The sequence below is a fragment of the Phyllobates terribilis genome, unplaced genomic scaffold (genome assembly GCF_046119375.1).
Source record: "Phyllobates terribilis strain yellow unplaced genomic scaffold, ASM4611937v1 Scaffold_1__5_contigs__length_1240528914, whole genome shotgun sequence".
NCBI classification, from domain to species: Eukaryota; Metazoa; Chordata; class Amphibia; order Anura; family Dendrobatidae; genus Phyllobates; species Phyllobates terribilis.
This window is the reverse complement of record NW_027362761.1, coordinates 756,533,421-756,555,358: the sequence shown is the minus strand read 5'-3', so window position 1 is coordinate 756,555,358 and position 21,938 is coordinate 756,533,421. Positions and strand designations below refer to the sequence as shown.

The following is a 21,938-nucleotide window of genomic DNA, read 5'->3' as shown; positions in this document are numbered from 1 at the left end:
TTTCCCTGCAAGTAAATTAAATGAAGATAATAATACCAAAGAATTTGTGATTGCAATCATTTTCAGGAAGAAATTGAGTATTATCTGACAGAACTGCAGGGGTGCCAATACTTTTGGCCACCACTGTATGGACATCTGAATTCAGCCTTAGAATTTTGGCACTTAAAGGGGTATTCCCATCTCCAAGATCCTATCCCAATATGTAGTAGATGTAATAATAATAATATTAGCAAATATCTCCAATTAGAAATGTAGTATAGTATTTTTGATTCACTATCTCTCTTTCCTCATGTGCAGGCATTGCAGGACCTTAGGTATCCATGGTTACATCCACTAGCAACTAGCTAACTAACTGTGACTTTATCAGTGGACGTAACCATGAATACCTAAGGTCCTGCAATGACTGCACATGAGGAAAGAGACATAGCGAATCAGAAAAAATATACTACATTTCTAATTGGAGTTATTTGCGCTAATATTACTACTATTACACCTACTACATACTGGGATAGGATCTTGGAGTTGGGAATACCCCTTTAATCAAAGCATTCAAATTATGTCTTAATTAAACTGTATGTAAATTACATCATTTGTATGATTCTAGTGGTTGCTATAGTTAATATTTGTATTGTGTTAATAAATGGAAAATAAAGCCTTTTTAAAAAAAAAAATGCACCTGAAACTAAATTGCTTTTTTTAGCGTATTGTATATTCTTAGAATTATTTCTGATCCTAAGTCCTATTTTTGCTGACTTACACTTGCACCAAAATCAAACACAAATTGTAAATTTTAGACATTTATATCTATAAACCAAATCACAATATATTAGTATACAGTATATACACTCACCTGCACCAGCTCCGCAAGTTGGAGAAAGTTGGCCATTGGAGCATGTACACATGTTAGGTCGTGAACAAAATCCATCTCCACATGAGTTCCGGCAGATTGCTGAATGAAAACAGAAAACAATTAATCTTTCCAATCTTTGTTCCAATAGTTGTCTTCATTAACCCCTTCATTACCTTGCGATTTTCCGTTTTTCAGTTTTCGTTTTTTCCTCCCCATCTTCCCAGAACCATAACTTTTTTTATTTTTCCATCAATATAGCCATATGAGGGCTTGTTTTTTGCGAGACGAGTTGTACTTTTGAATGGCACCATTGATTTTACTATATAGTGAACTAGAAAATGGGAAAAAAATTCCGTGCAGTGAAATTGCAAAAAAAAGTGTAATTCCACAATTGTTTTTTGGGGTTTTTATTTACCATGTTCACTATAAAGTAAAATTAACCTGGCAATATGATTTCCCAGGTCAGTACGAGTACACAGATACCAAACATGTACCTTTTTTTTTTTATTTAAGTGGTGAAATAGAATTCCAAAATGTGTAAGACATTTTTTTTCCGCTTATGTCGCCATTTTACGAGATCCGTAGTGTTTTCATTTTTTGGGATCTGAGGCTGTGTGAGGCGTTATACCAAAAAACAGGATATCCTATCAGCGCCAGCCAAGAGCATTCACAGGAGTTTCGCAATTCCAGGCACGGGGGTCTTCTAGAGAAGAAAAATTCCAGCATCCACCATGGTATGAAATATTAAATCAGGAGCATGGTCTAAGCGGTTTCTGTCAGTGTAATACTGACAGGTATAATGCATTGCAATGCATTATACCAGCGATAATAAAAGTTAAAGTCCCATAGAGGGAATAGGTAAAAAAGTTAAAAAAAAAGTTGTAAAAATATATTTAAAAAAATCACAAAATAAAGAACAATAAAAAAAAAAATATATATATATTTTACCAATAAATACAAATATTTATATAAATAAAACAACAACAAAAAAAACTACATATATTTTGGTATTGCCGCATCCGGAACAACCTGACCTATAAAACTGTCACACTAGTTAACCACTTCAGTGAAAACGCGATGAAAAAGTCGAATGGAAATAAAAAATAATATCGATGAAAATGCCAACTTGTCCCGCAAAGAACAAGCCATGATACAGCTCCATTAGCAGAAAAATAAAAAAGCTATAGCTCTCAGAATATAGTGATGCAAAAACAATTCTTTTTTTCTATAAAATAGTTTTTATTGTGTGAAAGTGGCAAAACATAAAAAAATGATGTAAATGTGGTATCGCTGTAATCATACTGATCCGAAGAATAAAGCTGCCTTATCATTTTACCACATATAGAATGGCATAGCCCCCCCCCCCCAAAAAAAATCCTGAATTGTTGGTTTTTGTTCATTCCCAAAAATTGGAATAAAAAGTGATCAAAAAATGTTATGTGCTCGAAAATAGTACCAATAAAAATGTCAACTCATCCCTCAATAAACAAGCCCTCACATGACTCTGTCAGCAGATATATAGGAAGATTATGGCTCTCAAAATATGGCGATGCAAAATTATGTGATAAAAAGCGTCTTTTAGTGTGTGTCAGCTGCCAAACATAAAAACCCCATATGATTCTGGTATCGCTGTAATCGCACCGACTCGAAGAATAAAGTCGTCTAATCAATTATACCGCACGAGGAACTGCGTAAAAAATAAAACAAATTCATGATGGTGTTCACATTTATCATGCGCGCTGCTGATAGAATACTTCGGGGTTTCTGTTTAAATCTCTGAAATACATGATTTAGACGGAACCCCCAACAGAAGATTCCCTATAAGGAAGCAGATGGAGACACTGTGAATTCTGTACTATGATTTGGCGGTGTCCGTCTTTTTAAGCGTGCATAAAAGTGTGGTTGGCCACAGTTTTGTGCACCTCTGAAAAGCAGGACAACGCTGAACAGAGGCCAGATGGACAGAGTTCAACCCCATTATAGTGAATGGATCACTCGGGGATTTCATCTGAATCACGTCATTTTAGATGGAGACCCCGATGTAAGTGCTCAGCGTAGAGTGCAGCATAAACATGGTCCAAAATGTTATGTAAAATGTTCACAACAAAAGCTTTAACTCAATCCACAAATAAAGCAAGCCCCCACTCAGGTCCATCATCTGTTAACGGAAATATAGGGGGCTTCCACATTACTGGTAGCACAAAGGCTCTGGAAAAGTGCTATCGTTCCTAACCCCCCAATAAGGAATCCAGCGAATTCTACTCTCCCAAATCCAAATGCCCCCCTCCCTTCTGAGCCCCACAGTGTGTCTAAACCACATTTAGCGTCCACATGTTTGCCATTTCTGTAGCGATGAGAGCCCCGCTTAATTTATGGTTCAATGTCTCCAGAAGCATGGCTGGGCACAATGTACTGGGCACTACAATGTACTGGGCACTACAATGTGCTGGGCACTACAACGTACTGGGCACTGCAATGTACGGGCACTGCAATCGCAGATTAGCAATTTTCTTTCAGCAACATCCACTACTGCTTGTTTCTGGGAAACACAAATGGAGTCAAAATCATCACTACACCTGTAAATAAATTCCAAGAGCGGTGTCATTTCCAAAATTAGGTCACTTGAGGGGGATTCTGCTTTACTAGCACTTAGGGGCTCTGTACATGGAGTCCGCAAACTACTCTACGATAATTTGTTCCCCAAGAGTCAAATAGCGCTCCTTCCTTCCCTATTCTCGCCTAGTGGTTAAGCAGTACTACTATACAGCCACATATGGTGTATTGCCATGTTCAGAAGAAATTGTGAAATTGTGTGACAAATTTTGCTGCCAGCTTTACTTATTTCCCCATCTGAAAAAATGTAAAATCTGGGGCTAAAACAAAATTTTTGTGGTAAAAATGTAATCATTTTTTCTTTACTGCCCAATGGTATAAAATTTTGTGACATACTCATGGTATCAATATGATCACTGACACTTAGGTGAATTCATTGAGAGGTGTAGTTCGTAAAATGGGGTTAACTATGGGGGTTTTGCTGGTCTGGCATCTCAGGGGTCTCATCTTCCAGTGTGTCTTGGCACCTGCAAACCATAACAGCCAAATCTGCACTACAATATGGCGCTCCTTCCCTTTTGAGCTTTCCCCTGTACCTGAAAAGTAGTTCCCAATTACATGTAGGGTATTGGTGCACTCAGAAGAAATTGCACAACAAACTGTGAGGTCCTTGTTTTCCTATTAGCCCTTATAAAAATTAAAAACTTGGGGCTAAAACAACATTTTAGTGGTAAAAATATAACTATTTTTTCCAATGGTATAAAATTCTGTGAGGCATCTATGGTGTCAATATGCTCACAACACCCATAAAATTCATTGAGAGGTGTAGTTTGTAAAATGGGGTCACTTATGGGGTCTTCCTCTCTTCTGGCACCTCAGTGTCTTTGCCAATGTGACATGACACCCTCAAACCATTCCAGCAAAATCTGAACTCCACTATGGCGCTTCTTCACTTCTGAGCTTTCCATTCTGCCTCAAATTGCACAACAAATTGTATGGTTCGTTTTCTCCTATAATCCCTTTTGAAAATGAAAAAGCCAAAGCAACATTTTAGTGGAAAAAATGGTAAATTGACTCAACCCATTGTTATACAATTTTGAGAATTTCCTTAGGGTTAACAATGCACAATACACCCCTAAATGAATTCCTAGACATTGTTTCCAAAATTGAGTCACTTGTGGGGGTTTCTCCTGTTATGGCATTTCAGGGGCTCTTCAAATGTGACATTGTATCCACAATCCAGCCAAAATTATGCTCCAGAATTCAATTGGCGCTCCTTCCCTTTCGAGCCCTGCCGTGTGCCCAAACAGTAGTTTTCCACCTCATATAGGGTATTGGTTTACTCAAGAGAAATCGCACAACATATTTTGGGGTCCATTTTGTCCTATTACTCTTGTGTAAAGGATAAACCTGGGGCTAAAGCAACATTTTTTGCGGGAAATTTTTTTTTTTCATTTTCATGGATTAACCTTATAAAATTCTGTAAAGCACCTGTGGGTTCAAGGTGCTCACCACTCCTCTAGTTAAGTTACTTGAGGGGCGTAGTTTCTAAAATTGGGTCACTTGTGAGTGTTTACCACAGTTTAGGCACATCAAGGGCTCTGCAAACGCGACATGCCATCCGCTATCTATTCCAGCCAATTTTACTCTCCAAAAGTTGAAGGGTGCTCCTTCCCTTCTGAGCCCTGCTGTGCATCAAACAGTAGTTTTCCATTACATATGGGGTATCGGTGTGCTCAGGAGAAACTGAGCTTCAGCCCTGCTATGTGTAGCAAAAATCACAATCTCCTATGAATGCCAGCCAAGAGCATATAGGTACATATTTTTCAAAATTCATAGTTTAACTAATGCCATGGCTTTGCCACTGGTCCTAACTGACTGCTCTCACAAGCTGATAGCAGAGGCAGATTTATCTCTGCAACATTTGAGAAGCACAGGAGCACTTAGGCTGGTCGTATTCACCAATCTGTCCAGCTTCAGAGTGGCATTACAAGGCTCCAAAGTATAAAGCCTGCTAGTAGCGCACTCCTTACCTAGGTAACCTGCCATTTTTTAGCCAGTAACGTATGCACACTATAAAATTAATGATCCCTCTGTTCCGGAGAATATAGAGGATTTTCAATAAGAAGTAAATTGCAAAATTGCTAGTTTTAACACACATTGTGCAATTTTTACATAAGTACTTGAGATAACCCCCTTAGAACCTTCACTATATATGACGCATATTTAAGTCATATGTCGTGTTGCTGCCTTTGATGTGGGCTCGCATGCTAAGCTAGTATCTTTCCCTGCATATGACTGCTGATTTAATCAGCAATCATGTGCCTCTAACAATCGTGGATGGATGAAAGCTCCGCCCGCGGTTGTTAACCTGTTAAATCCCGCTGTCAATCCCTGACAGCGGAATTTAACATGCTCCGACAGGGGTAGGAACACACATTATTTCATGCTACCATCAGAGCAACCGTGACATGGATCGCAGGGCGCCGATGGGTTGCCATGACAGCTAGGGGTCTGCTGACGATCCTCATGCCTATCATTGCGATCCTCCTTTAAACGCTAGGCCGTGGCTGGCGTTCATAGGAGATCGTGATTTCTGTTACACGTAGCAGTGCTGATGCATAGCACAAGCAATCAGACAATTGCAGCTTCAAGTCCACAAAGGGTTTGCTAACACTTGCGTATAAATCGGAAGAGTGCAATTCGATAAAGAATCGGATTGCATAAGGACAGCACACAGATGACAAGTGAGAAAAAATCGTCCTACTCTCCTGAATGAGAATGGGACTGATATTTATACACAAGTGTGAACAAATGCTTAATATGGGCATTCAGGTTATAGACTGAAAAAAGTCATCCCTGTGTGCCTCATATCAGATGCCTTATTGTTGATAAATCATCTTTTATCACTTCATATAAATAACCTCTTCCAGGCTCTGAGGCGGACGCTGCCTGGAATATAACTCTGCCCCCAGAGCTTATTATACATGATGGGGGCATTACCAGTGTGAGGTGTAACGGCCGCTCTCTGCTCTCCTGACCTTACTGCAGAGCTGTGTGTGATTGTACCTCACAGGGCTGCAATATTGTTACAACACAGCAGAGCTCAGGAGCTGCAAAAAAATTGTTTGCAAGAAGACAAAGTTCATTTCTCTTGTTCTGTGTTAGTTACTTGTCTCACCCTTTTATTTAAAATAAGCTCTGGAGGCAGAGTTATCTTAAGGGCAACATCCTCCCCTAGCCAGGAAGAGGTCATTTACATATAAAAAAATACAGATTTCTCTGGAATAAGACATATCGCAGATATCAAGGTATCATTTTATTCCACTTCCTAGGACCTGCATGCCCATATAGACGGCTTAGGAAGATTGATCCTGCTGACAAATACCCTTTAAATACAGTAAAAAGTGAAAAAAAAAGTTTTAAAAAATATGAAGAAAAAACACAAAGAAAGTCTGATGTCAGCGATTCGTAATAACCCTAATATTTCTGGTATGGTGGTACGGGGTCGAGAGTACAAATGCTCCGCATTAGCGGATGACCTTCTGATTTATCTATCTAAACCACATATCTCACTCTCCTCATTAACGGTGGAACTGGATTGGTTTGGGAGATGGCCCAATTTCAAAATTAACATGGATAAGTCAGAGGCCCTTAACATAACCCTGCCCCCCAAGGAGATAAAATCCTTGAAGGGGAATTTCCCTTTCCGATGGCCTAACAAAAACTCAATTGTATATCTAGGAATTGGTATCTCCCCTGACATTTCTAAATGGTTCTCTATTAATTTTCAGCTCTTTTTGTCTGGACTGGAGAGGGATTTGACTTCTTGGAACTGTTCTGAATTCTCCTGGTTCGGGAGGATTAATATTATAAAGATGACAGTCCTCCCAAGACTACTGTACCTTCTTCAGACTATTCCGGTTCACATCCACTCCCCTTTCTGGAACAAAATTCAGTGTATATTTAGTTGTTTTGTGTGGTCATCGGGGCGCCCCAGGATTGGATCCACCATCCTAACCAGGCCTAAAGATACAGGTGGCACAGGGCTACCCAATTGGCGCAAATATTATCAGGCAGCTGCATACTCTAGGGTGTTGGACCTGATCCATAGTTTATCATCCAAACTCTGTGTTTCTATTGCATAAGATATCTGCCAACTCTCCGTGTCTGTTTTGCCTTGGATTTGGCCTCATATCTCTTGTTGCAAGGACACTAAATTATCATTTACAGTGAACAAAACTCTAAAAATCTTATACACCTCTAAACAGGCAACCTCGCTGATTGATCATAGTGGCCTACTACTTCCCATAACAGACAATCCGAGATTTCCTTTCGGGAGCTTCCACCAATAAATTTCTAAACAGCACTAAAATAAAACCCTAACGTCTTAATCAAATTGCCCCCCAGGCATCATTACTCTCCTGTCCGCAATTCTAAAGGATAAAACACCTACGAAACATCATGGTTTTTAATATCTTCAACTGCAACATTTCTATCGTTCCCTAGCCGACAATTCTGAACTCGTTTGCCCACTTTCAGAATTCCAAAGATTATGCATTGCCCCTACTAAAATAGATCACGCTATTTCTATTCTCTACAAACTTCTTCTAGCTCCAGAACTGGAAACCTTTCCCCATTTTTGTAGAGCCTGGGAATCAGAACTAAACTTAAAATTTACAAATGACCAATGGAATAGGTGTTTTCATCTATCACACAAATCTATCATCGTGACCAAAGCTTAGGAGACTAACTATAAAATAGTCTCCAGATGATATTGAATTCCCTCGGTTCTGCATAAATGGTATCTGGGCACATCGAGTTTATGTTGGCGCTGTGGAGCAAGTGAAGTTACAATGGTCCACATATGGTGGTCCTGCTCAGGCCTGACAGCCTTCTGGAAGGGTGTCCTTACGGTACTCCAGGAGGTTACAGGGGTAATGATTCCTAATAAGCCTGAAGCTATTCTCTTATTTATGCTTCCAATGCCAAGGTCTAGCTTCAAAAGGTCCCTTCTGAGACATTTGTTACAAGTTGCCAAAACCATAGTCCCACGGCACTGAAAAACTACAAAAACTCCCTCCCTCGAGGAATGGTTTACGGGGGTTGCCACAACGCAGCGAATTTAGATGTTGATTGCCCATTCTCATGAAGAGAAGTATAAACTAGCTACCAAGTGGTTTCACTGGGAAGCTTTCTTGGATTCACCCATGTATAGGTCCATCCAAATTGACTCGCCTTCAACATAATACATCTACACCTTGGTCTTTACACCAGGTCATATACTTGATCATGGATACAGGAAATCCTGTCATCTGTTTACTTTCTCCTCCCTTATTCCTAGAATGTTTCTTTTCATCCTCTCCCCCATTTACTTCTAGAGTTTTTACGGCTCATAACATTATGAGGCAGACTTGTTACTAGACCCATCCATTCAGTACCAATTCAATCCCCCTTCGTGGGGTATTGTTGTTATTACTGGGAATACTAATGTTTTAGATATATAATGTCAGGTCTTGTTTGATTCCTTTGTCATGCTTTATATGATCTAATCCCCTGCTAAAAATGTATAAAATCTTTAATAAAGTTTGAATTAAAAAAAGAAAACACAAAAGTTTAAATCATCCCCTTTTTGCCTCATTGAAAATAAAACAATTAAAAAAAAAAAAATACATATTTGGTATTTCTGTGAATCAGAAATGTTCGATCTATCAAAATATAAGATAATTGAATCCGATTTGTAAACGGTGTAATGAAAAAAAATTCAAAATGCCAGAAGTCTGAAAGTTAAAGTCAATGTAGAAGAAATTATATATTTTGGTGTTTCACTGCTTACAAAAAAACAGGAGAATTCAGAACAGTTCCAAGAAGTCAAATCCCTCTCCAGTCCCTTTAAAAACAGGGTGGCACATGTTAAGGAGCTGAAACTCCTAAACCCTTCATCCAATTTTAATGTGGATACCCTCAAATGAAAGCTGAAAGTCTGAACTTCAACTGCATGTGAATTGTTTTGTTTAAAATTCATTGTGGTAATGTCTAGAACCAAAATTAGAAAAATGTTGTCTCTGTCCAAATATATATGGACCTAACTGTACTATTTAGGTGTATTACTTTATTTGCCACAGTGGTTTCTATTTATCACCTCTTTAAAATAAGATTTCACCAAGTCAAACATCAGTCCTGAATACACAACTCAGTATATACAAGTATATTTTTTACTTGTATTGAGGTAGACATTGCTTCTCAATGCTCTGAAGGTTGCATTAGAATATATGGCCAGTTAATATTTTAGGAATGCAATTTAGGAATGTGTGTCAAGGAATAGACAGGTCAGATTGAGGGCGAGGCTGCAATCTAATCATTCTGCTTGAAGTGAATGCGTCTCTAAAGTGGATACATATGTTGATATAACCTCCTGTGAATAGAGAACTATCTTACCACCTGCAAAAGCAAAGCACAGGAAATCATCCCCAAGGCCCAGTGCTGAAAAAAATCCCATATAAGGCCTTGTTCTACATAAATAAGTACATATGGCATATTTGTAACACCTCCGAGGGAGAAACAAAGGGAAGTCTTTAGTGTTGCTGACCTCAATGGCTACAGTACTACATGACTCAGCTGTAGACACCTTATAATGCATGAACAAAAGATTAGACACATTTCTAGCAACTTTAAGACACAAGAAGACCACCATGCTTTTTAGAGTAGTGACTTGACTACCCTAAGATGAGGAACAGACGCTTGGGCTAGGTCATTAAACTAAAATCAGCTGGCATAAGTTAATACAAAACACCCTTCAAGTGTGTGCTGCCTTCCCATGTAAATATGAGTAAACCTGTGAAACTTGGAGAGAACACCCAACTTGTGAAGAACAGACATGTGGGTGTAAATTCTGGATAGATTTTGCAAGTAAAGTAGGTTAGAAAGCTTAGAAGAAGGTGAGATAAAAATTAGACCTGACCTCGATACTAGTAGTCCCGGGATTGACCACTAGATATGGGACCCAATTAACTTTATAACAAGTTCTTTAAATAATGTGAAGAAAAGAAATCCATACTTACGAACAATACATTGGTTTCCCCCTGGTAGTGTTTTCCACCCTGGGCAACAATATGAATGAAACCGAGATCCACAAACATTTGGTCTAAAAAGAAAAAAAAAATTACAAAATTTAAGATTAAATGGTCCATTTAGTCTAAAGGCAGATAATATTATATCTTACTGGTTTTATAATCGAAGAGAAACACTACTTTCTTAACACTTATATGGCTTAACAAATAAGGTTGGTATAGGGATTCTGCCACAGTACTATCCATGTCAGGAATAAAATAAAGTTCCTGTATGTTATATTGCTTCACTGTACAGTGTTTCTTTCAAAGGTGAAGAAAAGGTCTCTCCAATATTATGAATTCAGAGAGACCAGAGTCAACAGTGTTTTTAAATAAGTGTTGTATGTGAAAAGTCTGTCCCAGTTCATTGACTACGTTGAACAGTCTACATCGCAGGAGTTGGGATGATGCACCCTCAATGCACATAATTGTCTACACAAGGTTACCAATTCAAATTCACTTTTCTCTCATAGTAAAGACCACCCCCCCCATACACATTGGACTAATGTCAGCCAAACTTACTGATACCGACAGGTTCAGCAGACAGTCTAATGTGTATAGGAACCTTAGACAATTAATTGTTAGATGAATTAAGGATCCTGTGTGTCAGATTTTGGACTGCCGATCCTTTTGTTTTCCTGGAAATAAGCCACCATCAGAGATGTTTGAAGGCAACTCTCATAGAGAACACAGGGGCTCTCGGCCGTGAGACAGCTGCAGACCGAACGATCAGCCCAACCATCATTCAGCCAACAGCCATCTAATATATATGGCGGCTTAAAGGGGTTGTCCACTAATAGGACAGCCCCTTCTTGAACTAAATGTTTGGCCCCGATAAAATAAAAAAATCTATACTCACCTCCGGTGCTGGTGTCATTCCAGCGGTGTCTGCACTCGCGGTCCTGGATCTCTAGTGCAGTGGAATGACACGTGGTGCCCGATGCCCAATCAGCACTGGCGTCACTGTCCCAGCCTTCATATGGATTGAACATGAAGAGAAAGTCAGAGATCAGCTGCAGCCCGGACTTCCACTTTATGTTCAATCTGTACGAAGGCGGGGACAGTGACGCCAGTGCTGATTTGACATCGGGTACCAAGTGTCATTCCACTGCACCAGAGCTCTGGGACCGTGAGTGCTAACACTCCCAGCACAGGAGGGGAGTATAGTTTTTTTATGTTATAGGGCCAAACATTTAGTTCAAGAAGGGGTTATCCTAGTAGTGTGTTATCTCCCAGTTTATCATCATTGATAAACAGACACTTCTTTCTTTCTCCAGTTTCCTTTAACGATTGAAATCACAAAGAGCAGATTCATTACAGAAATTTTAGCAAAAAAAGCCCACAAATGTCATTGCTTCTGTGTAAGTGGGATTACTAAAAGATAACTTTTAGTTCAACAGGGTAAACATACCAAACAAGGCAGTGGACAGTCAACAGTCAAACTATGGTTCACTTTTCTTATGTGTCATGAATAACAGGATAAGGTAATCCAAGAGCTAGAGTTTAACCGAAAAAGAAAAGACAGATGTCACTGGCTGATTTATTTGACTACCTCCATTCCCTAGAACAGGGGTCTCAAACTCGGCTGGGTATATGGGCCGCACATGGAAAAAATTTGAATTTGGGGGGCCGCATTCTTTGTTCAATGTGACATTTTTAGTGATACCATTTTTTTTGTATACACCTTTTGAACATTTTTGCCGTGTTTATTTTTTTATGGCTTGGGTCGTTATGGATGTGGCGATAATAAACGTGCACTTTTTTGTGTTTACTTTAGTTTACATATAAAACAGCATTTTTAGTGCCCAATATTTTTTCATGCTTTATTTTATTTTTTATTTTTTTTACAATTTTATTTCCCCCAATTGGCCACATACAGTAATATTGTCTTACAATTAGCATCATATAGTAATAATGGAAAACATCTTGTAGTAATGTTCCCCATCCAAGTCCCCATCTTGTACTAATGTGCCCCATCCAGGTCCCCATCCTGTGGCTATGTGCCCCATCCAGGTCCCCATCCTGTGGCAACGTTCCCCATCCTGGCGCCCATCTTGTACTAATGTGCCTCATCCAGGTCCCCATCTTGGGGCTATGTGCCCCATCCAGGTCCCCATCCTGTGGCAATGTGCCCCATCCAGGTCCCCATCTTGTGGCTATGTGCCCCATCCAGGTCCCCATCTTGTGGCTATGTGCCCCATCCAGGTCCCCATCCTGTGGCTATGTGCCCCATCCAGGTCCCCATCCTGTGGCAATGTGCCCCATCCAGGTCCCCTCTTGTGGCTATGTGCCCCATCCAGGTCCCCATCTTGTGGCTATGTGCCCCATCCAGGTCCCCATCCTGTGGCTATGTGCCCCATCCAGGTCCCCATCCTGTGGCTATGTGCCCCATCCAGGTCCCCTCTTGTGGCTATGTGCCCCATCCAGGTCCCCTCTTGTGGCTATGTGCCCCATCCAGGTCCACATCTTGAGGCTATGTGCCCCATCCAGGTCCCCTCTTGTGGCTCTGTGCCCCATCCAGGTCCCCTCTTGTGGCTATGTGCCCCATCCAGGTCCCCTCTTGTGGCTATGTGCCCCATCCAGGTCCCCTCTTGTGGCTATGTGCCCCATCCAGGTCCCCATCCTGTGGCTATGTGCCCCATCCAGGTCCCCTCTTGTGGCTATGTGCCCCATCCAGGTCCCCATCTTGTGGCTATGTGCCCCATCCAGGTCCCCTCTTGTGGCTATGTGCCCCATCCAGGTCCACATCTTGAGGCTCTGTGCCCCATCCAGGTCCCCTCTTGTGGCTCTGTGCCCCATCCAGGTCCCCTCTTGTGGCTATGTGCCCCATCCAGGTCCCCTCTTGTGGCTATGTGCCCCATCCAGGTCCCCTCTTGTGGCTATGTGCCCCATCCAGGTCCCCTCTTGTGGCTATGTGCCCCATCCAGGTCCCCTCTTGTGGCTATGTGCCCCATCCAGGTCCCCTCTTTTGGCTCTGTGCCCCCTGTGCTGTTCTTCACACACATAAAATAGAAAAAAAAAAAGATGATTCTCACCTGTCCTCCGTTCCCTCGGCGGCCTTCCTGCAGATGTGGCCCGCAGGCACCACAGAGTCCGACCCCTTGACGATCCCGACCTGGTCCAGGAGGAGCCGCCGACAGCAGCGCTGCATTGCCGCACAGAGACTGTCTCCCAGCACAGCATTTTCAATGTCAGCCGCCGGCCAATCAGAGGCCAGCAGCTGACATCTGCATATGGCAATGACGTCATACTCGCTGCGCCGACACGCAGATATCAGCTGCTGGCCTCTGATTGGCCAGCGGCTGGCATTGGAAATGCAGTGCTGGGAAACAGTCTCTGTGCGGCAATGCAGCGCTGCTGTCGGCGGCTCCTCCTGGACCAGGTCGGGATCATCAAGGGGTCTGTGCCTGCGGGCCGCATAAAGCAGCCTCAGGGGCCGCATGCGGCCCGCGGGCCGCGTGTTTGAGACCCCTGCCCTAGAACAACCCTATCCATTTCCTCACTGTATGTATCCATAAAGCATCGGGGGCTCAATAAAGTTATGATCAAACTAGTTGCATTAGTGCTAACATTTTAGAGCATCTGTTGGCATATCTGTCAGCCATGTGTGACTCATCTTATGAAGAAAAAGTTCTTTCATATTCTAGTGCAGGCCCCAGTGAAAGCCTATCACTGGCTGTTACAGTATGACACAACCAAAGCTGATCTGAGCCAGAGGAGTTAGACTTCCACCTACTATGAAGGAGAAATTACACCACTCAACCTTACCACCAATCCCCCTTGCAAGTAAACCACATATGATAACACTATCCAAACAACAATGGAAAATAGCCCAAACTGCAAGTGGTTTCTAAATGAGGATAACGTGATACTGCAGCTATTGTTCTTTTTTGCAGCTTATTCTTGTTTAGGCTCGAAAAAATGCATCAAACACTGCCTTGTGTACATAGGTAATGATAAAAAGATAAGATTATTGGATTGGATTCATTATTTTATGCTGAAGGAGCTTGTTCAGGTTACAGTGATTTGAAAAAGAATCTGACAGCAAAATCAAATTCCCTACACCATTTCCAAGGGCATGTAGGTCAGTGAAAGATAAACGCATTGATACAATTATATCCGCTATCCTTTGGCTGAATCTGGAGAAATTCATGATTTCCGCAATATGCAAATGGGGCATTAAGTACTTTGTCACGCCCAGAGCACTTAAAGAAACTCTGCTCCTGGGGTTAGTTCCATTTTAAGCACTTCCTTCTCTATGAGAATGTGTCTGTGAAGTCAGGTGCCGACAAGGAAATCTAGCGCCTGCATAAGATCACTGCTTTCCTCACTTCTGCACATTAAGGAGTTTTGCTATAGGCACAGTCACATCAAACGTCCTCATTGATCTTCTTCTGCGTGTACATCATGGCTTGGTGGCGCATGGCAAGTAGAACGCTGAAGCTAATGCCCTTAGCAGGCCACTCAAATGTGTAGGACTGAGAAAAGAGGTATCCATGCAGGTGCCAAATTTCCTTGCCGGCGTCTGAGGTTGCAGACACATTGAACCACCACTCACAGAAGCAGGCGCTAGGGATGAAAATAACTTCAGGAGGCAGAGTTTTGTTAAGTGCTCTGGGCGTGACAAGACAATTAATGCCTCAATTGCACATTGCTAAAATCGTGGCTATCTACAGATTCAGGCAACAGATAGTGGATATAAAGGTACTAATGTGTTTATCTTTCACTAACCTACATTCCTATATAAACAGTTGATCTTGCTAATAGATCCCCTTTAATTATCACATAATAAATTGATGATTGTAGATCACATAAGGACATTCTGTATATAACAATTTATCAGATTTATCATTCAAAAGAACCTGTCACATTGTACATGCCGTCTGATCTGTAGACAGCATGGTATAGAGAAGAAGCTGAGCAGAATGATGGACAGGTTTGTTGGAAAAGAGTCAATGTAACTTGTATTTTATTCGAATATGTATGTGAGTCCAGTAGGAGTTCCTACTCAGTGATTGACAGTTATCTCTGCATGCACAGTCATTAAGGAAAGACTGCCAGTATCTGAAAAAGACCTGCCACTGGACTGATATGTGTATCTCAATCAGGGATATCAATGAATAAAATACAAGTTTTACTGAAACTTTTCCCATAAAAATGTGCAGAAACTGATCAGCTCCCACAGCTATAACATGCAGACAAGATACCATTTTCTACATTTCATGTTTTGTTTAATCTTGTTTTGCAATTTGTCCCAAAAATATTTTTTTAATCCCACTTTTTATTCTTTAATAGACATTACCCTTACAAAAAGGCAAATCTAGCCAAAAATAGGTGAGCATCAGACCTTTAAGGAAAAAGAGGGTCTTTTTTGCTCTTTAGATAAATTACTTAGAGATTCAATTCACTTTTAATACATGATTCTGAGCTAAACAGAATTAATTTGAATGGCGCACAAATGTCCAGTAGATGTTATGACCTATTCTGTCTATATGCCATGAATGTAAAAGATGGTAATAATCCTTTAAATGCATATTAAGAACACAAATATTGAAATAAATGACCCAAACATTCTTCATGTATAATTTTGTGTCAAAAAGTGGAATTAAGGAGCATTCACTACTACAAAATCTGAAGATTTTACTAAATGGTTACAAAAATAGTTACGCAGCTTTTACTAAATATACTTTTATTACACTGCTCAAAAAAATAAAGGGAACACTTAAACAGCAGAATATAACTCCAAGTGAATCAAACTTCTGTGAAATCAAACTATCCACTTAGGAAGCAACACTGATTGACAATCAATTTCACATGCTGTTGTGCAAATGGAATAGACAATAGATGGAAATTATTGGCAATTATCAAGAAACACTCAATAAAGGAGTGGTTCTGCAGGTGGGAACCACAGACCACATCTCAGTACCAATGCTTTCTGGCTGATGTTTTGGTCACTTTTGAATGTTGGTTGTGTTTTCACATTCGTGGTACCATGAGACAGACTCTACAACCCACAGGATGGCACATCAGGAGAGAGGCCAGTACACCAGGAGACGTGGAGGGGGCCGTAGGAGGGCAACAACCCAGCAGCAGGACCGCTACCTCCTCCTTTGTGCAAGGAGGAACAGGAGGAGCACTGCCAGAGCCCTGCAAAATGACCTCCAGCAGGCCACAAATGTGCATGTGTCTGCACAAAAGGTTAGAAACCGACTCCATGAGGGTGGTATGAGGGCCCGACGTCCACAGATGGGGGTTGTGCTCACAGCCCAACACCGTGCAGGACGCTTGGCATTTGCCACAGAACACCAGGATTGGCAAAGTCGCCACTGGTGCCCTGTGCTCTTCACAGATGAAAGCAGGTTCACACTGAGCACATGTGACAGACGTGATAGAGTCTGGAGATGCCGTGGAGAGCGATCTGCTGCCTGCGACATGCTTCAGCATGACCGGTTTGGCAGTGGGTCAGTAATGGTGTGGGGTGGCATTTCTTTGGAGGGCCGCACAGCCCTCCATGTGCTCGCCAGAGTTAGCCTGACTGCCATTAGGTACCGAGATGAGATCCTCAGACCCCTTGTGAGACCATATGCTGGTGCGGTTGGCCCTGGGTTCCTCCTAATGCAGGACAATGCCAGAGCTCATGTGGCTGGAGTGTGTCAGCAGTTCCTGCAAGATGAAGGCATTGAAGCTATGGACTGGCCCGCCCGTTCCCCAGACCTGAATCCGATTGAGCACATCTGGGACATCATATCTCGCTCCATGCACCAACGTCACGTTGCACCACAGACCTTTAGTCCAGGTCTGAAAGGAGATCCCACAGGAGACCATCCGCAACCTCATCAGGAGCATGCCCGGCAATGGAGGGAGGTCATACAGGCATGTGGAGGCCACACACAATACTGAGCCTCATTTTGACTTGTTTTAAGGACATTACATCAAAGTTGGATCATCCTGTAGTGTGTTTTTCCACTTTAATTTTGGGGGTGACTCCAAATTCAGGCCTCCATTGGTTAATAAATTTGATTTCCATTGATGATTTTTGTGTGATTTTGTTGTCGGAACATTCAACTTTGTACAGAACAAAATATTCAATGAGAATATTTCATTCATTCAGATCTAGGATGTGTTATTTGACTGTTCCCTTTATTTTTTTGAGCAGTGTATAAGGAGGAGAATGGAACATCTGGTGGCTATTATAGAAATTAAGAGTTTGGTGACTTTTTTTTCTTGCTTTGAAGGCGTCTAATCTACCAGGAGAATGTGGAGCTGAAATCCATTAACATGAGATCACATAACCATAATCCTCAAGGTTGAGAAATAATAGGGTCAAGGAAAGAGTAGGATTAATATTTCTTTGCTGACCTTTAACTCGTTTAAGGCAAAATTACCGATACATAAAGGGTGAATAGAATGATTCTCTAGTCACCACCAAAGACATGTAGTTTACTACAAATCTGAATACATACTCTGATTTGTGACTTCTATGTGTACTACTGTACCTACATGTACCTACACCGAGGGTATTCGAGGGGTTGCATCATAGGTGTACCATGCTCCAACCAACACAATATATCTGTAATATGGTCAGCATACATTGACACAAGAAATGTCTATGGTTCCACGGTGCAAATCCTTAATCTAATATAGGGTTGTGGTGCAGCAAAATAGCCTAAAATGCCTACTTAGGCTTATATCACTATTTTCAAACTCACCTTTGACCTATACGGATACCTATATCTTTACAATGTAAAGACTTTGTAAATGGGAAAATCTGTTTTAAGAAGTAATTATATTTTCACATATGGTTTCTCAGAAATTGGGAATTTCCAGATTAATGTCTGTGGTTTAGAACCACAATGTTTATTCTGGTTTTCTTCAAAAAGCAACTGCAAGAAAAACATACACAGGCGCTCAATGCAATCAATGAACATCATTGTTTTCTTAGTGGAGGTCCCCTCTATAAAGTAAAATTACTTTTAAAGTGTATCTAAAAGGGGACTGTAAAAATGGTGCCCCCTTGAAAACAAAATATGAATGTATTACAGAGTTCTTCCACACTGGGATTAAAAATTGAGTATGCATTTCTAAGGTACAGTCACCCTCTTTGGTGCCCCCGTTTGCCTTTCCTACAACCTCCTGTTTAGATCGCGTTCCATTCCACGTGCTTACAAAATACCTGTCGCAGTGGCATGGAGAGCACAGTGGTAAGCCATGGTTTAAAGAGTAACCGTCATTTAAATTTTAATTTCCTAAATCAATATTACACATAAAAATAAGCAACTTTGTAATATATCTTATCAAAGAAATCGGTTTCCTTCTCCTCCAGGACTGATCATTCATTCTCAAAATTCTCAATTTACAGGAAAGGCTATGTTCACATGTCCAGTAATCAACAGTTAGTACGGATCAAGCAGCAATCCGTTAGCAAAAAAAAACTGATTTCAACTTCTTTTAACATTAAAGTCTAAGGAAAACTGATCATAGAATCACAGAATGGTAGAGTTGGAAGGGACCTCCTGGGTCATCTGGTCCAACCCCCTGCACAAAGCAGGATTCACTAGATCATCTCAGACAGATGTCTGTCCAGCCTCTGTTTGAAGACGTCCATTGAAGGGGAACTCACCACCTCTCGTGGCAGCCTGTTCCACTCATTAATCACCCTAACTGTCAAAAAGTTTTTTCTAATATTTAATCTGTGTCTCCTCCCATTTAGTTTCATCCCATTGCTTCTAGTCTTTCCTTGTGCAAATGAGAATAAAGATGATCCTTCTACAATGTGACAGCCCTTGACATATTTGTTGACAGCTATTAAGTCTCCTCTCAGTCTTCTTTTTTGCAAGCTAAACATTCCCAAATCCTGCAACCGTTCCTCATAGGACATGGTTTGCAGACCAGTCACCATTCTGGTCGCTCTTCTCTGAACTTGCTCCAGTTTGTCTATGTCTTTTTTAAAATGTGGTGCCCAAAACTGTACACAGTATTCCAGATGAGGTCTGACCAAAGAGGAGTAGAGACCGATAATGACTTCACGTGATCTAGACTGTATGCTTCTGTTAATACATCCCAGAATTGTATTTGCCTTTTTTGATGCTACATCACACTGTGACTCATGTTTAGTCTATGATCTATTAGTATACCTAAGTCTTTTTCACATGTACTGTTGCTTAGCACTATTCCTCCCATTCTGTATATGCTTTTTTCATTTTTATTGCCCAGATGTAGTACTTTGCATTTTTCCCTGTTAAAAACCATTCTGTTGGTTGCTGCCCACTGCTCCAGTTTATTTAGGTCTTTTTTAATCCTCTCTCTCTCTTCTCTAGTATTAGCTATCCCTCCTAGCTTTGTGTCATCAGCAAATTTAATCAGTTTACCCTCAATTCCTTCATCTAAATCATTGATAAAGATGTTGAACAATACAGGTCCCAGGACGGAGCCCTGTGGTACCCCACTTGAGACATTCATCCAGCTGGATGTGAAGCCATTTACAACCACCCTTTGAGTCCGATCACTAAGCCAGTTATGAATCCACCTAACAGTTGCCTGGTCCATTGCATACTTGGTCATTTTTTCAATAAGGATGGTGTGAGATAATTTGTCAAATGCTTTGCTGAAGTCAAGATATACTATATCTACAGCATTTCCCTGATCCACCCAGTCAGTGATTCTGTCATAGAAGGAAATTAAGTTAGTCTGACATGACTTGTTAGTTACAAACCCATGCTGACTCTGGTTAATCACTTCATTCTTATCCATGTACTTACATACATGTTGTTTAATAATTTGTTCAAAGATCTTTCCTGGTATAGAAGTCAGACTCACCGGCCTATAGTTCCCTGGGTCCACCTTCTTCCCCTTTTTGAAGATAGGGACAACATTTGCTCTTCTCCAGTCTTCTGGGACTTCTCCTGTTCTCCAAGAATCTCCAGTTAAATAGCCATTAGTTTTTCTTTCATTTGAAAAGGATCCTTTTTTTTACTTACTGGATCAGTTTCAAATGAAACAAAATTGATGGCTAATTACCGTAACTGATCAGTTTTCCATAGACTTCAATGTTAAAAAAACAGATCCAGTTGAAACCATTTTTTTTTACCTGAACAAAAAAGTTGTGTCTGCACAACTTTTTGGCTAACGGATTGCTGCTTGATCCATCCTAAGTGATGATTACTGGACATGTGAATATAGCCTAAAATCTGTATTCAGTGAAGACAGACTTTCGCATTACAGAGATAGGAGATGACAGTTGCTACTGATAAGATTCTGTGTATAGGGCGGTGGAGGGAGGAGGGAACAATTCTAACTCTGGTTCCTCTCCCCATCCCCATCTCCCATCTACATAGAATCATATAGGTAGCAACTGTAATCTCGTATCTCACTAATATAATAATCTGTCTTCACTGAATACAGATCAGTCCTGGAGAAGAAAAAAAGCAGATTTCACTGATAAAAAGAAACAACTTTGTAATTTATGTTATGTGTACTACTGATTTACTAAATAAAAGTTTAAAGGACAGTTGCTCTTTAAACTTGCGTGTGCACTTCTTATACCACTGCAGTGTTCAACTTGAAAGCAAGAGATACGGAACACAGAGCTGAGCAGAGGAGGCAGCAGGGAGGAAAACGGAGGACACCAGGTTAGGTGATTGTACATGTGAAATATATAATCACTTTTCAGTCCCAGGGTGGAGGGTCACTTTAATAAAATCAATTTAAAGGGACTCTGTCATGTAAAAAAAAAAACATTATTAACCTACAGATATGGGGTTAATTTGCTGGTTAATAGCGCTTTGTAGCCATACAGATATAAGAAACATAAAAAGGACTTCTCATATCCATTACATAGACATGCATGACTCAGTTTACAATGGAAGAAACAACCATTAATGCAAGTTCAATGATTTCTTCTGTTGGCTTTTAAAGATAAATGTTTTGTTGGTGCAAGTGTTACACGGCGGGGGCAGTAGTTGCTGGCGAGGCACTAGTTTTCAGCGCCCTCGCTCGTTACATGAAAGTGTAGGTCTCAACTGGGTGTGTAGACTTGTGTTGTGAGGGCCTTATGCCCGTGCAGGCTGCATGTAGCTGGTATTGTGGGCTTGCCAGGACCAGATGTTCCACAGTTCAATGAGGCAGACCACCTTTCAAAAATAAAGTCTTTACTAAACGGTAACTTGGTAAGGGTTATATACAATGGATAGCGGGTACACGGTCTTATAGACGTTTCATTTACAGTATGAAGCATTTTCCACACAGTATCCGTCATCTGTAGTTTACTCCAGGGCTAGTGAGGCACACTATTTCTCCCTACTTTGCCACAACCCAGCTTTAAAACTACAGTCCAGATCAGCAAGTCTCCTTACTTGCTCAGCAGTTCCGGATCCTAATTGTACCTGTTTGAACTCGTTACCTGTATAAAAGATACCTGTCCACACAAT

The 21,938-nt window shown here is 40.9% G+C and overlaps 1 protein-coding gene across 1 annotated transcript in view; it reads right to left on the bottom strand.

Moving 5' to 3' along the window:
- The window catches only part of LOC141149662 (fibrillin-2-like), a 238,446-nt gene that overhangs the window by 168,319 nt on the left and 48,189 nt on the right, over positions 1-21,938 (bottom strand). Inside the window, exons 3-4 of the mRNA XM_073636910.1 lie at positions 10,465-10,547; positions 851-949 (exon numbers count right to left, since the gene is read on the bottom strand). Coding sequence (XP_073493011.1) covers positions 851-949; positions 10,465-10,547 — 182 coding nt within the window. The remainder of the gene's footprint in view (positions 1-850; positions 950-10,464; positions 10,548-21,938) is intronic.